General features: G+C 41.9%; 1 protein-coding gene across 1 annotated transcript in view; it reads right to left on the bottom strand.

Annotated features, from left to right (window-relative positions):
* Positions 1-15,319, bottom strand: part of LOC126299555 (mediator of RNA polymerase II transcription subunit 16) — a 319,626-nt gene that overhangs the window by 113,815 nt on the left and 190,492 nt on the right. The window contains exon 8 of the mRNA XM_049991550.1: positions 10,901-11,059. Coding sequence (XP_049847507.1) covers positions 10,901-11,059 — 159 coding nt within the window. The remainder of the gene's footprint in view (positions 1-10,900; positions 11,060-15,319) is intronic.

The raw sequence follows: 15,319 nt of genomic DNA, 5'->3' as shown, positions 1-15,319 counted from the left end.
CGCTGCGACAGCTGCTAAAACACCTACTTGGGCATCATCATTTGTTGCAGGTCATGGTTGACATTTCACATGTGGCTGAACACTTCCTGTTTCCTTAAGTAACGTAACTATCCAGTGAATGGTCCAGACACTTGGATCATGTCATCCAGGATGCCGAGCAGCATACATAGCACATGCCCATTGGGCATTTTGATCACAATAACCATACATCAACATGATATCGATCTTTTTCGCAATTGGTAAACGGTCCATTTTAACACGGGTAATGAATCACGGAGCAAATACCGTCCACACTGGCCGAATGTTACGTGATACTACATCCTTATACATTTGTGGCTACTACACCGCCATCAATCACAAAGTGCAAAAAATGGTCCAACTAAAACATGCAGATTTCTTTACACAGTACATGAATATGTAATAAAAAAAATGGGGGTTCCTATTTTTAAAAAACGCAGTTGATATCCGTTTGACCTATGGCAGCGCCATCTAGCGGGCCAGCCATAGCACCATCTGGTTACCCCTTCAAGCTGGACGAGTTTGGTTCTTTGTAGTTTTTTCGTTTGATGCTTATTTTGTGAGCTATTTGGCCCGGTCACCTGCATATGGAGCAACAACATAAACCAGCTAACTTGGGAAATAGAGTCCTCTTAGCATACCGCACTATTTGAATGTTTCAAAGAGATATTTCTGAAACAATATAATGAGTAAGCACTATGATACCCATTCATAGTACAATGAATATGGCCTAGTATATGGATGGGATTAGCATGTCATATAAAAACTTATTACAACTAACTGACGAAACTCAGATTACACTTAAATGCAAACTGCTTCAAGAATTAATTTCTCATTCTGCATTGGAGAGTAAGCCACTATGAAACTTCCTGATAGGTTAAAGTTGTCAGGAAAATCAGGACATGAACCCAAACACAGAATACAAGCAACAAACTTACCACTGCCATCATCTCAGTACATAAAGCCCACCCAAAGCTGTGATGTCATCACCTCTGTCCTACTTACCCAAACTCCCCATAAGTTTTCTAACATATATGCATATATCTGGAAAGAGGATAGTGTAGGTTCAAGTTCCAGTCTGACATACAGTACCAATCTGTCAATAAGTTCCATCCAATTCCTTATTATACATGTTGTGTCTGTTACATCCAAAATCTCAGCTTACCACACACTACTTACGCAGTGCCCCTGCTCATTAGCCTTATCACTCGAGGCATCTATCCACTTCCCATGATCTGTCTGAAAGAAAAAGACATCACATATATCATTACGGTGATGATGGACAATGATCCCCTTAGTGCAGATGCACACCAAGCTCAAACTCATGGGAATTAGTGAGATGTCACGAGTAATGAGACTAACGAGCACGGGCACTACCTCAGTAGTGTTTGGAATAAGTTGAGAATTTGGGTCTGACGGGAGGCATTCTAGGTTAGACCGTGCAATTTTGGTGACCACTGTAACCGGATGGTGTAGTTGTCAATGCATCTGCCTAATAAGCAGTAGACCCAGGTTCAAATCCTGGTCTCGCACAAATTTTCAACTTGCCCCATTGATATAAATCAATGCCCACTGGCAACTAATTTCTTTGTATCTGAAATTCCTTATTGACAATCATTACTGTAAATGTGCTCCTCATATTGAAACTGGTGTAGCATTAGGAAAAAAATATGCATCACACAATTTATCCACAAAGAGAAGGAAATACGGTAGGAATTTTATGTCATCATGTTGTGTAACAATTTATTGAATTAAACCCAGACCTCTACAGAATTTCCTGCGCAGTAATGGTATAAGACACAGCTGAAGTTGATCTTTTGACTGGATTGGAGCAATATAGTTGTTCATAAGCCTCACAATACATATTGGTTTGAAGAAGGGCATGGAAAATCTCCTCCACTGAAATCATGCCTAGAAAACCATACAGTAGTTCTATATTGTCAGACTCAATCATATAATGTGAATGAAGATGACCACAACTTCTACAGTTACCATCATTTTAAGACTATATGACACAAAAAGAATGGAAGGTTAGAGTTTAACATTCTGGACAACATTTAGGTCCTGCCTGGGTCATGGTGTAAGTTCTCCACTTTTTCTTTTTTCCCCCCTTTCTTTTTGGGCAAACAGATATGTTGCCATTTTCAGGTGGTTTCTGATGGCTGCAGCTCTGGTTGGGTCAATGACCTATATATGTTGGCCATTACCACTTCTTTCATTTCACTCCTGTTGCTGCCTGTGCAGCTGCCATATTGGGTGGTGGTGGTGGTGGTGGTGGTGGTGGTGGTGGTGGTGGTGGTGGCAACGTCCGTTTGTGAACTCCATACTATCACCACTGGATACAGACCTCACTGAACAGGAATGTTATGATTTTTTCTCAGTTCAGTGAAGGGTTCCACATCAGACTCAGCTTTAAGCCACTATCTTTGTTTGTTAGATCATCCTGGACCCTGATTTCAATGGCCTATTTAGTCACACCATCCCAGAAGGAGGGAGATTGCTAAGTATCTTGTTTTTGCTGTCATTTATAGTATGGATAATTTTTATACTATTGTTGTCCATGACTGATTTGGTGGTCTGGTGTAATTCACTGTAGTGTCTATGTTCATGGGACCTCTCTTCTACTATGCATACAGTTTCCCTAATGTATATCTTGCCATATTGGCAGGGGATTTGGTGGACTCCTAGTTTGAAAAGACCTAGATCATCTTTTACTGAACCTAGCAGCGTCAAGGTCTTAGGGGTTGGGCAAAATACACATTTAACATTGTGTTATTGCAATATTCTTCTGACATTTTTGGGAATTTTGATAACAAACAGAATGCACAATAGTGATTTGTGCTCCTCTTTTTCTTCCTGCTGTTATCTAGGTGCAACCTGTCTACATGGATACCTTATCTGCCTGTTGCTGTACCCACATTGCTTTGGAATATTGTCTACAGGTGCTTCAATTCAGCTGGAACACTGCTCACAACTGGACCACTGTCCTGTGAACAAGTTTACCACAGAAGGTGGCAGATGCCACCCTATGCTGACGCCGTCCATATTATCATAATAAAACCTGTTGTTTTGTTGTGGTCTTCAGTCCTGAGACTGGTTTGATGCAGCTCTCCATACTACTCTATCCTGTGCAAGCTGCTTCATCTCCCAGTACCTACTGCAACCTACATCCTTCTGAATCTGCTTAGTGTATTCATCTCTTGGTCTCCCTCTACGATTTTTACCCTCCACGCTGCCCTCCAATACTAAATTGGTGATCCCTTGATGCCTCAGAACATGTCCTACCAATCGATCCCTTCTTCTAGTCAAGTTGTGCCACAAACTTCTCTTCTCCTATCGAACAGGAAACAAGCTTAGGTGAGGTGAGCAAAAACTCCAAGTGTCTTGTCAGGTTGGCCTCAAACTTCTTGCTTATCAGTTCCATGAATTCCTTTATACTCCCAGATAGCCAAGTGCATTAGTGTGCCATTTCCGTGATCCGTGTAGGTGAGCCTGCCCCACATTGAATCTGCCTCATGGAATAATGACAAGAGCTGGCAAGCCAGCCAGCCTAGATGTGTTTTTTAGATGGTTTACCACATCCAACTTGGCAATTACTGGTACCCATGTCCCACGTCAGATACCCATTACACAAACATTTAGCAAAATATTGTCACACTTGAACACGGAGTACATGCAGACAGACAGGGTACACAAATTCTGGCATGGGGGTAGTTGTGGTATCAGGAAGAGCACACAACCACCAACTGTCACTAACATTGGCCAAAACCCATATAACAATTCTGGGCCCCTAAAGAAACAGAAAAAGGAAGAGTAAGAGTAAGAGGAAGAAGAAGAAGAAGAATTTCATGGATTCCTTTAGTTGTACTTTGGTGAAGTGGGCACTACGTCAAAACTCATCAGAAGGTCACTATCAATGATGTAAAGATCTTGTAGACATAATACAAAATGAATGGAATTATGGATGTGATGTCAGCATTTCCCCACAGATGGGCTCAGGAGAGCAGTCAGGTGTTTGGCTAAGCTATATGTTGCACCTTTTACACTTCTGGTAATGGGCCACAGTGGGGCGGCCTCCTTGTGGACTTTTGGCAGCCCAAATCCACATTTGCATACATTTTCTGCAAGCTACCATATAGTGCATGGCAGAGGGTACCTTGGACCACTACCAGTCATTTCCTTTCCTGTTCCATTCTCAAATACAGAGATGGAAAAATGACTGTCTATATGCCTCTGCACAATCCCTGATTTCTCTTATCTCATCTTTCTGGTCATGAAATGTACACTGGCAGCAGAAGAACTGTTCTGCCGTCATCTTCAAATGCAAGTTTTCTAAATTTTCATGAGTTGAGTTCACAAAGCATCTCCGTAACACCAGTGTGTTTAGAAAACCTACTTGTAACAAATCTAGCTGCCTGCCTTTGAACTGCTTCTATGTCTTCCTTTAATCTGACATGGTGGGGATCCAAATATGTGAGCAGTTCTCACAAATGGTTCACACTAGTATTCTAGATGCAGTCTCATTTCCAGATGAGCTACACTTTCATAAAATTCTCCCAATACAATGAAGCCAACAACTGATTTTCCCTACTACTGTCCTTACATGCTCATTCCATTTCATATCACTTCTCAGTGTTACGGCTAGATGTTTAATCAACATGTCTGCGTTACGTAGTACACCACCAACACACTATTTGAACATTATAGAATTATTTTCCCTATTCATCTAGATTAACTTTCATTTTTCTACATTCAGAGCAACATGTAATTCATCATGCCAATTACAAATCCTTTCTGTCATCCTGTAACCTTCTACAGTCCCTCAACGCTGTCTCTTTCTGGTGCACCACAATGTCATCAACAAACAGCCACAGATTGCTGCTCATCCTGTCCAGCAGTTCATTTATGCACATGGTGTTCATAATCAAAGTTCCAGTTTCGAAAACTGCGGAAAGAGAACCACTCCTCAGAATGACATCAAGTTTGAACAGCTTATAATTGATGGGGTGGGCAACGTAGTGGGGAAAAAAATTACCAAGAGATGGCAGTGTAAGTGTCTCAATATAAATGGGTCGAGCTACAAATGACAGACGAATTGTGATACAATGGCTATGGTTTGAGTTGCACATTACACTATCTGCACAAGTTCGTCAGTCAATAGTTTTGGCACTGTTAGCTAGGTAAGCCCTTCCACAACGGCAAGGTCGTACCACATTGGATGCAAAAAATTGGTTTTTATTTGTCCTGGGGGACAAAAACCGCATAAAAAGTAAAATGACATCAGTTCCTAATTGTCATGAGACTGGCACAAAACATGTTCAATATGCTGTCCACTGTTTTCTGCCACAAGTTGAAATCAAGAATTAGCAAGTTCCACAACAGATCAGAGTGTCTCAGGGATCACATACAGAATGTGTTGCACAATGGATGCCTTCAGTTCAGCTGAGTTTGTAATTGGAGCACTGAACGCAACATCTTTCAGATAACCCCACAGCCAGAAGTAAAACAGCTTAAGATCAGGCGAGCTGGAAGGTGAGGCTGTACGGAAATGATGGATGGTAATTCTAGCATTTCCAAAATGCCTCTGCAGCAACCATTTCACTTGCTGTGCAATGTGCAGAGGAGTGCCATCTTGCATAAAAATTATAATACTCACACATCCATGCTGTTGAAGGGCTGGAATCATGTTGGTGCGCAGAAAACTCTCATAACATTTACCCGTGACCGTACAGGTAACAGTATCCACAGGACTCATACTCATATCCTCAAAAAAAGCGATGCCATCAACATGCGCCACACAGTCATCTTTGCAGAATGAAGTGGTACTGGTTGAGGTGCACAAGGATTTTTCATTGCCTATATTCTGCAATTCTGCATATTGCCATGTCCTTGGAGATGGAAATGGGCTTCGTCTGTCCACAAAATGTTCCATGGCCACTTATTGTCCACCTTCATACGAGAAAGAAATTCCAGAGTGAATGTTTGTCTTACTAGAATGTCAGCAGGAAGCAACTCCTGAACATGGGTGATTTCTTATGGATACCAATGCAGGGTGTTTCATAAGATTTTATGCACCACACACACAGGCATGTCCAACATTTGTGCAGTTACCCAAGCAGTGCAATTTTGCACACCACTGTTGAACCCCTCCTGCAATGCTATGGTCACATTTTTGACAGACGTCGAATCAACTAATTCCTTCTCTCTGTCACATTGCACTTCAAAAGAACCTGTGTTTTTGAATTTTGTAATCATTGTCTCGAGACTCTTAGTACATATCAGACCAATGACTTTTTTCATACCCTTGACTGCCTTGGACTTCTGCAGTGCTACTGGCACCCGGTCACTGTTCCTGTAAAAGAGCGTTACCAACAACATGCAATCCTACAGGGAGACAGTCATGATGGGCATCTTGGAAGCAAACTGAGGAACAGCCATGTGCTGTGTGTCTGTTGGTGTGCGTATTCTGACCCTTACAGCACCACCTAATGGTCTTTTTTTAATGATGATCCCCCCTACATGAATAACCGTTCAAATTTGAAGTCATTCTGAGCAGTGGTTCTCTTTCTACAGCATTTTAAAACTGGAACTTTAATTATGGACATCCTGTACGTAGAGAATAGTACTGGCCCTTTCCTGGGGCTCTCCTGATGATACGCTCATCTCTGATGAACACTCACCATCGAAGACAATGTACCAGTTTCTATTATTTATGAAGTCCTCAAGCCACCAAAGTACCTGGGAACCTGCTCTGTATGCTTATATTTTTGTTAACAGTCTGCAACTTGGCACCATGCCAAACCCTCTCTGGAAATCTAGGAACATAGAAACTGCTTAATGCCCTTTATCCACGGTTCACAGGATATAACGTGAGAAAAGGGCAAGCCAAGTTTAGCATGAGTGATACTTTCTAAATCCATGCTGATTTATGGACAAAAGGTTTTTCGTCTCAAGGAAATTTGTTATATTTGAACTCGAAATGTGTTCAAGATTTTTGCAGCAAATCAATATTAAGGATTTTGGTCTGTAATTTTGCAGGTTCGTTCTTGTACCTTTCTTACTACTTGGGACTTTGAAGTAGGCAAGAGACTCAAGCTAAGCTAAGGAAGGAGCCAAAGTAGTACAGCACTCTCTGCAATACCAAACTCTGATTGCTTCTGGATCTGATGACTTTTCCAGTCGTGCCAGAGCAGTAGCTCGTTGTTGAAGTTTCTTGACAGATTCCATATCGAAGGTACTGACAAGAAGTTCAATAGTTTTCTCTGGAGATTATCTGTCAGAGCCCCCTGCATTGTCCTGAGTATTGCATCATCGATAAGTCCATAAATTTTCTATTTATATTCTATGTGCAGCAGCAACACCATAGCATTCCCTTTGTCAGTGGGCAGGACAACCAAATATGAATCATTATGTAACTCACGAATGGCCCCTTGTCCCACCTCTGAAATGTTGCTCTTGGGTGGTGGGGGCCTCGTTGAGTGTGCAGCTCTTTTCATAGCATATTTCTTCAGCCTTGATGATTGATACAACATAGGTGGCCTGTTATAAACTACTTACGATGTCCACAATCAACAGTGATTTTGGAGTCGGGATGAAGTTTAGTCCTTTCCTGAGCACAGACATTGCTGCATCATCGATCATTTTCCCTGCAAGGTGGATCACAGTTCAGTTAGGTAGTTCTCATGTGATTTTATGTTGTACTGCAAGATGTTCATACTTTGACATCTGTTTAGTTGTAGATTTTCTTCATGCGGTATCCGCCTGAGCCCAAATGACAATATCAACCAGTTCCAAGAAGTGGGCACCCAACAATTTTTTCGAGGTGGTATCTGGGTAGTGGCAGGTATTGTGGATAATCTCTCTCACCACCCCCAAGCTGGCTCATTTGTGAAGGGAATGGGAAACTGAGGGGCCACAGTTCGCATCCAGACATTTCCAACCCCACCACCCATTACAGTGGCTGCAAGCATAGCAACAGTTTTGGAGTGATACAGGAGGTAACAGCCAACATATACACGATGCTAATCCAAGCAGAGAAGTAGTCATCATCAACCTGCTGAAGATGGCAACAAGCCTCTTTGCTGAAATAGCATGGAGAACTTACGATGTGACCCAGGGAGATGCTCAAGAATTGTACAAGTTAGAAATGTGGTAGGAAAACATCAGAACAGAACATTTATGACATTAACGGCTGAGTACTAGCTCAGATTGGAAAAAACTGGAGGAGTGAATTATACATGACATTTTGGAATAAATAATCTAATACTTGTTGTTGTTGTTGTTGTTGTTGTTGTTGTGGTCTTCAGTCCTGAAACTGGTTTGATGCAGCTCTCCATGCTACTCTATCCTGTGCAAGCTTCTTCATCTCCCAGTACATACTGCAACCTACATCCTTCTGAATCTGCTTAGTGTAGTCATCTCTTGGTCTCCCTCTACGATTTTTACCCTCCACGCTGCCCTTCAATACTAAATTGGTGATCCCTTGATGCCTCAGAACATGTCCTACCAACCGATCCCTTCTTCTGGTCAAGTTGTGCCACAAACTTCTCTTCTCCCCAATCCGATTCAATACCTCCTCATTAGTTACGTGATCTACCAATCTTATCTTCAGCATTCTTCTGTAGCACCACATTTCTAAAGCTTCTATTCTCTTCTTGTCTAAACTATTTATCGTCCACGTTTCACTTCCATACATCGCTACACTTCATACGAATACTTTCAGAAACGACTTCCTGACACTTAAATCTATAATCGATGTTAACAAATTTCTCTTCTTCAGAAACACTTTCCTTGCCATTGCCAGTCTACATTTTATATCCTCTCTACTTTGACCATCATCAGTTATTTTGCTCCCCAAATAGCAAAACTCCTTTACTACTTTAAGTGTCTCACTTCTTAATCTAATTCCCTCAGCATCACCCGACTTTATTCGACTACATTCCATTATCCTCGTTTTGCTTTTGTTGATGGTCATCTTATATCCTCCTTTCAAGACACTATCCATTCCGTTCAACTGCTCTTCCAAGTCCTTTGCTGTCTCTGACAGAATTACGATGTCATTGGCGAACCTCAAAGTTTTTATTTCTTCCTCATGGACTTTAATACCTACTCCGAATTTTTCTTTTGTTTCCTTCACTGCTTGCTCAATATACAGATTGAATAACATCGGGGAGAGACTACAGCCCTGTCTCACTCCCTTCCCAACCACTGCTTCCCTTTCATGTCCCTCGACTCTTATAACTGCCATTTGGTTTCTGCACAAATTGTAAATAGCCTTTCGCTCCCTGTATTTTACCCCTGCCACCTTCAGAATTTGAAAGAGAGTATTCCAGTCAACATTGTCAAAAGCTTTCTCTACGTCTACAAATGCTAGAAACATAGGTTTGCCCTTCCTTAATCTAGCTTCTAAGATAAGTCATAGGGTCAGTATTGCCTCACGTGTTCCAACATTTCTACGGAATCCAAACTGATCTTCCCCGAGGTCGGCTTCTACTAGTTTTTCCATTCGTCTGTAAAGAACTCGCGTTAGTATTTTGCAGCTGTGACTTATTAAACTGATAGTTCGGTAATTTTCACATCTGTCAACACCTGCTTTCTTTGGGATTGGAATTATTATATTCTTCTTGAAGTCTGAGGGTATTTCGCCTGTCTCATACATCTTGCTCACCAGATGGTAAGAGTTTTGTCAGGACTGGTTCTCCCAAGGCTGTCAATAGTTCCAATGGAATGTTGTCTACTCCAGGGGCCTTGTTTCGACTCAGGTCTTTCAGTGCTCTGTCAAACTCTTCACGCAATATCGTATCTCCCATTTTATCTTCATCTACATCCTCTTCCATTTTCATAATATTGTCCTCAAGTACATCACCCTTGTATAGACCCTCTATATACTCCTTCCACCTTTCTGCTTTCCCTTCTTTGGTTAGAACTGGGTTTCCATCTGAGCTCTTAATATTCATACAAGTGGTCCTCGTTTCTCCAAAGGTCTCTTTAATTTTCCTGTAGGCAGTATCTATCTTACCCCTAGTGAGATAAGCCTCTACACCCTTACATTTGTCCTCTAGCCATCCCTGCTTAGCCATTTTGTACTTCCTGTCGATGTCATTTTTGAGACGTTTGTATTCCTTTTTGCCTGCTTCATTTACTGCATTTTTATATTTTCTCCTTTCATCAATTAAATTCAATATTTCTTCTGTTACCCAAGGATTTCTACTAAACCATGTGTTTTTACCTACTTGATCCTCTGCTGCCTTCACTACTTCATGCCTCAAAGCTACCCATTCTTCTTCTATTGTATTTCTTTCCCTCATTCCTGTCAATTGCTCCCTTATGCTCTCCTTGAAACTCCGTACAACCTCTGGTTCTTTTAGTTTATCCAGGTCCCATCTCTTTAAATTCCCACCTTTTTGCAGTTTCTTCAGTTTTAATCTACAGGTCATAACCAACAGATTGTGGTCAGAGTCCACATCTGCCCCTGGCAATGACTTACAATTTAAAACCTGGTTCCTAAATCTCTGTCTTACCATTATATAATCTATCTGAAACCTGTCAGTAATACTTAGCCTCAAGTTATATCAGGGAATCATAAGAAATGTAAATCAGGCTGGTCAGTCAATGGCCTTGGCCCCAAGCCTCCAAATTCAAGGCCAGGGTCTAAACCACTGAATCACTTCATTCAGTGGTCACAAAAGAGCTCCTGCCTCACTGTCTTTAGCCAATCATACCTACATCTTTTTTTTTTTTTTAAACTGATAACAATAATTTTACAGGAGAGATAAATAGTTATAATTGAAAGAGTATTCCTTAAATTACTAGAATACATTTTCTATTACCCAGAGATAAATTGTGATTTATGGGATAAACTACATAATGAATGTATTATTACTTGTTTCAGAGTATCTCGGAACAGACAATGTATTGATCCATCACTCAGTGCCACCGTAATGTAACCTACTGGTGGGACGGCAGATACAAGTGACGACTTTGACGTTGTCACACATACAACTGGGCACTGGGCTACGTAATGGCACTGGTGCTGCCAAACCTGTGTAAATGCAGAGAAACATACTATTTACCATAAAAGTCAGCTATTACACTCTATGTAAACAAAATTGACTGACAATAAAACACACTTTTCTGGACAATTTGAACAACACAATCAAACTTTGAACTACACTAAAATGAGTGGTAATCATAAGGCAGGTAATCATTACAAAGACCAGCAAAAACTGGCACACATGCACAAGCAAATGTATATTATTAAATGGGAAAAAGTGTGAGTACATGTTGTTGTTACTACTACTACTACTACTACTCCTACTACTACTACTGTAGTAGTAGTAGTAGAACTGTTATCATGTCAATAAGTTAAAGAGATCTTGTACATTCATCTGGTGGAAAAGTGCATCATGTCAACACTGTGGCAGGCCAACACAGAATCACATGACATACCAGGCATGTCAGGAGGAGGATCTTTTAGTGTGCTTACAGCCTTCATTAAGAGGAGACGTCTTATGTATAGTATTACTGTATGTATTTGGCACACAGTATTCTAGTTGACCATGTGCTGCAACTCAGCATTAGAATTATTTCCTTACCTTAACTCTGCTAACCCTGTCGAAAGAGACTACTTTGTTATCTGTGGCAATATCCTATTACAAGAACTTACGCTTCTAAAAGTGTTTCCTAGGCATTATGAGATGGCTACAGTCTAAGTATTTTGTATGTCCTTTTTTCATGGTATGAACCTGGTTCGATCTGGTGGATAACAAAGCCTGGCCACACAAGACTGGCCTCGTGGATAAGTACCTAAAACAAGAGAACATAAAACATACAGGGTGTTTCAAAAATGACCGGTATATTTGAAACGGCAATACAAACTAAACGAGCAGCGATAGAAATACACCGTTTGTTGCAATATGCTTGGGACAACAGTACATTTTCAGGCAGACAAACTTTCGAAATTACAGTAGTTACAATTGTCAACAACAGATGGCGCTGCGGTCTGGGAAACTCTATAGTACGATATTTTCCACATATCCACCATGCGTAGCAATAATATGGCGTAGTCTCTGAATGAAATTACCCGAAACCTTTGACAACGTGTCTGGCGGAATGGCTTCACATGCAGATGAGATGTACAGCTTCAGCTGTTCAATTGTTTCTGGATTCTGGCGGTACACCTGGTCTTTCAAGTGTCCCTGCAGAAAGAAGTCACAGGGGTTCATGTCTGGCGACTAGGAAGGCCAATCCACGCCGCCTCCTGTATGTTTCGGATAGCCCAAAGCAATCACACGATCATCGAAATATTCATTCAGGAAATTAAAGACGTCGGCCATGCGATGTGGCCGGGCACCATCTTGCATGAACCACGAGGTGTTCACAGTGTCGTCTAAGGCAGTTTGTACTGCCACAAATTCATGAAGAATGTCCAGATAGCGTAATGCAGTAATCGTTTCGGATCTGAAAAATGGGCCAATGTTTCCTTTGGAAGAAATGGCGGCCCAGACCAGTACTTTTTGAAGATGCAGGGACGATGGGACTGCAACATGGGGCTTTTCGGTTCCCCATATGCGCCAGTTCTGTTTATTGACGAAGCCGTCCAGGTAAAAATAAGCTTCGTCAGTAAACCAAATGCTGCCCACATGCATATCGCCGTCATCAATCCTGTGCACTATATCGTTAGCGAATGTCTCTCGTGCAGCAATGGTAGCAGCACTGAGGGGTTGCCGCGTTTGAATTTTGTATGGATAGAGGTGTAAACTCTGGCGCACGAGACGATACGTGGACGTTGGCGTCATTTGGACCGCAGCTGCAACACGGCGAACGAAAACCCGAGGCCGCTGTTGGATCACCTGCTGCACTAGCTGGCCTCTGTGGTTGCCGTACGCGATCGCCCTACCTTTCCAGCACGTTCATCCGTCACGTTCCCAGTCCGTTGAAATTTTTCAAACAGATCCATTATTGTATCGCGTTTCGGTCCTTTGGTTACATTAAACCTCCGTTGAAAACTTCGTCTTGTTGCAACAACACTGTGTTCTAGACGGTGGAATTCCAACACCAGAAAAATCCTCTGTTCTAAGTAATAAGCCATGTTGTCCACAGCACACTTGCACGTTGTGAACAGCACACGCTTACAGCAGAAAGACGACATACAGAATGGCACACCCACAGACTGCGTTGTCTTCTATATCTTTCACACCACTTGCAGCGCCATCTGTTGTTGAAAATTGTAACTACTGTAATTTCGAAAGTTTGTCCGCCTGAAAATGTACTGTTGTCCCAAGCATATTGCAACAAACGGTGTATTTCTATTGCTGCTCATTCAGTTTTTATTGCCGTTTCAAATATACTGGTCATTTTTGAAACACCCTGTATGTTCCCGGATTGCTCCCCAAAGTTAAATCTCACTGGCAAGTATTGAACGCAGTTAACTGGATGACTGCAGCCCTATGAGTACCTCTAAGGACCATTGCTCATATCCAGAAGGTACTTGTCCAACAACACAGAGCATTATTGCAAGCTGTCAAAGCTAGCCTAATTCACAGTATGGTGAGTTGTTATGCATTCCGTACCACCATGCACAGTCATCACAACATGTCCTGACATGCTGTATGCATCAGGCACAGGGGCCCCACAAACAGTAAGTGGTATCAATAGCTCGCGACTGATTTTCTGGTATTCCTAGTTTTCCATGTCATGTTTCATAATGTTGTCAGTTCACCTTGAATGCACACATTATAGCCCTGTCTCATACTGTTTTGAAGATCTTCATGATTCCTTAACTTGAGGACACAGTGTACAGTAACAACAACAACAAGTACTACTACTACTACTACTACTACTACTACTACTACTACTGCAAAGATTCCATGCACAAAACAATGCAAAACGTTAATCAAGGACAGTCAATACAATAACAGTTCAAAACAAGCAAGAAGAGATAAGTGAGTAAATCATGGTAAATACAGCAACGAATAACATAATGAGTGCTGCTAAATTTGTTTCAAAGTTTGCATCTGTTTCATTATCAGTAGCTTTCTAATATCTCTTTGCAATCACTGTGACTTGTTTTAGTTAAAAATTAAAAGAAGTTTAATTTTACTTGCTCAAGAAAGGCACTCACTAGTATAGTTTTACGTTTCCTGAATTTGTGTGAGCATGATCAGCTGGTAAGGTAACTTGAATATTACACACATCAAAAAAAGTTTTGCATCACCCCGGTTCCCAGAACTCCTGAAGACAGACGTTGACTGTGGATATTGTATCACAGACAAAGTCCCTTTGACTGTTCAGAGATGTCACTAAACCCACCCAACGATGTAAACAACCATGCCTGAGCGGCGCCCATTAGACGGACGGGGTCCGACAGCCAACGGTTCCAGTCATTCCACCAGGAACGAGGTGCATGGCTTGTGTTGTCTGTAGTTCAACCATGCCTAGATGGTCAATACCGCGATTAGATTGCATCCGTATTGTTACTTTGTGGCCAGAAGGGTCCTCAAAAAGGGAAGTATCCAGGCATCTTGGAGTGGACCAAAGCGATGTTGTTCAGACATTGAGGAGATACAGAGGAGACAGAAACTGTCGATGATATGCTTCACTCAGGCTGCCCAAAGGCTACTACTGCAGTGTGTGACCGCTATGTATGGATTATGGCTCGGAGGAACCCTGACAGCAATGCCTCCAGGTTGACTAATGCTTTTCGTGCAACAACAGAACATCTTGTTATGATTCAAACTGTGCGCAATAGGCTGCATGATGCACAACTTCACTCCCGACATCCATGGCAAGGCCCATCTTTGCAACCATGACACCATGCAGCGCGGTACAGATGGGCCCAATAACATGACAAATCGACCGCTCAGGATTGGCATCACGTTGTCTTCACTGATGAGTATCACATATGCTTTCAATCAGACAATCATTGGAGATGTGTTTTGAGGAAACCCGTTCAGGCTGAATGCCTTAGACACACAGTCCATCGAGTGCAGCAAGGTGGAGGTTTCCTGCTGTTTTGGGGTGGCATTATGTGGGGCCGATGTACGCCGCTGGTGGTCATGGAAGGAGCCGAAATGACTGTACGATACGTGAATGGCACCCTCCGACTAATAGTGCAACCATATCAGCAACATACTGGTGAGGCATTCGTCTTCATGGATGACAACTCACACCCTCATTGAACATATCTTGTGTATGACTTCCTTCAGGATAATGACATGTTCTCCAGACATGCACCCTATCAAACATGCCTGGGATGGAGTGAAAAGGGCTGTTTATGGGTAATGTGACCCATCAACCACTC

Source organism: Schistocerca gregaria, chromosome X (assembly GCF_023897955.1).
Source record: "Schistocerca gregaria isolate iqSchGreg1 chromosome X, iqSchGreg1.2, whole genome shotgun sequence".
Lineage (NCBI taxonomy): Eukaryota > Metazoa > Arthropoda > Insecta > Orthoptera > Acrididae > Schistocerca > Schistocerca gregaria.
The sequence above is the reverse complement of the archived record's forward strand: the minus strand, read 5'-3'. Positions and strand labels throughout refer to the sequence as shown.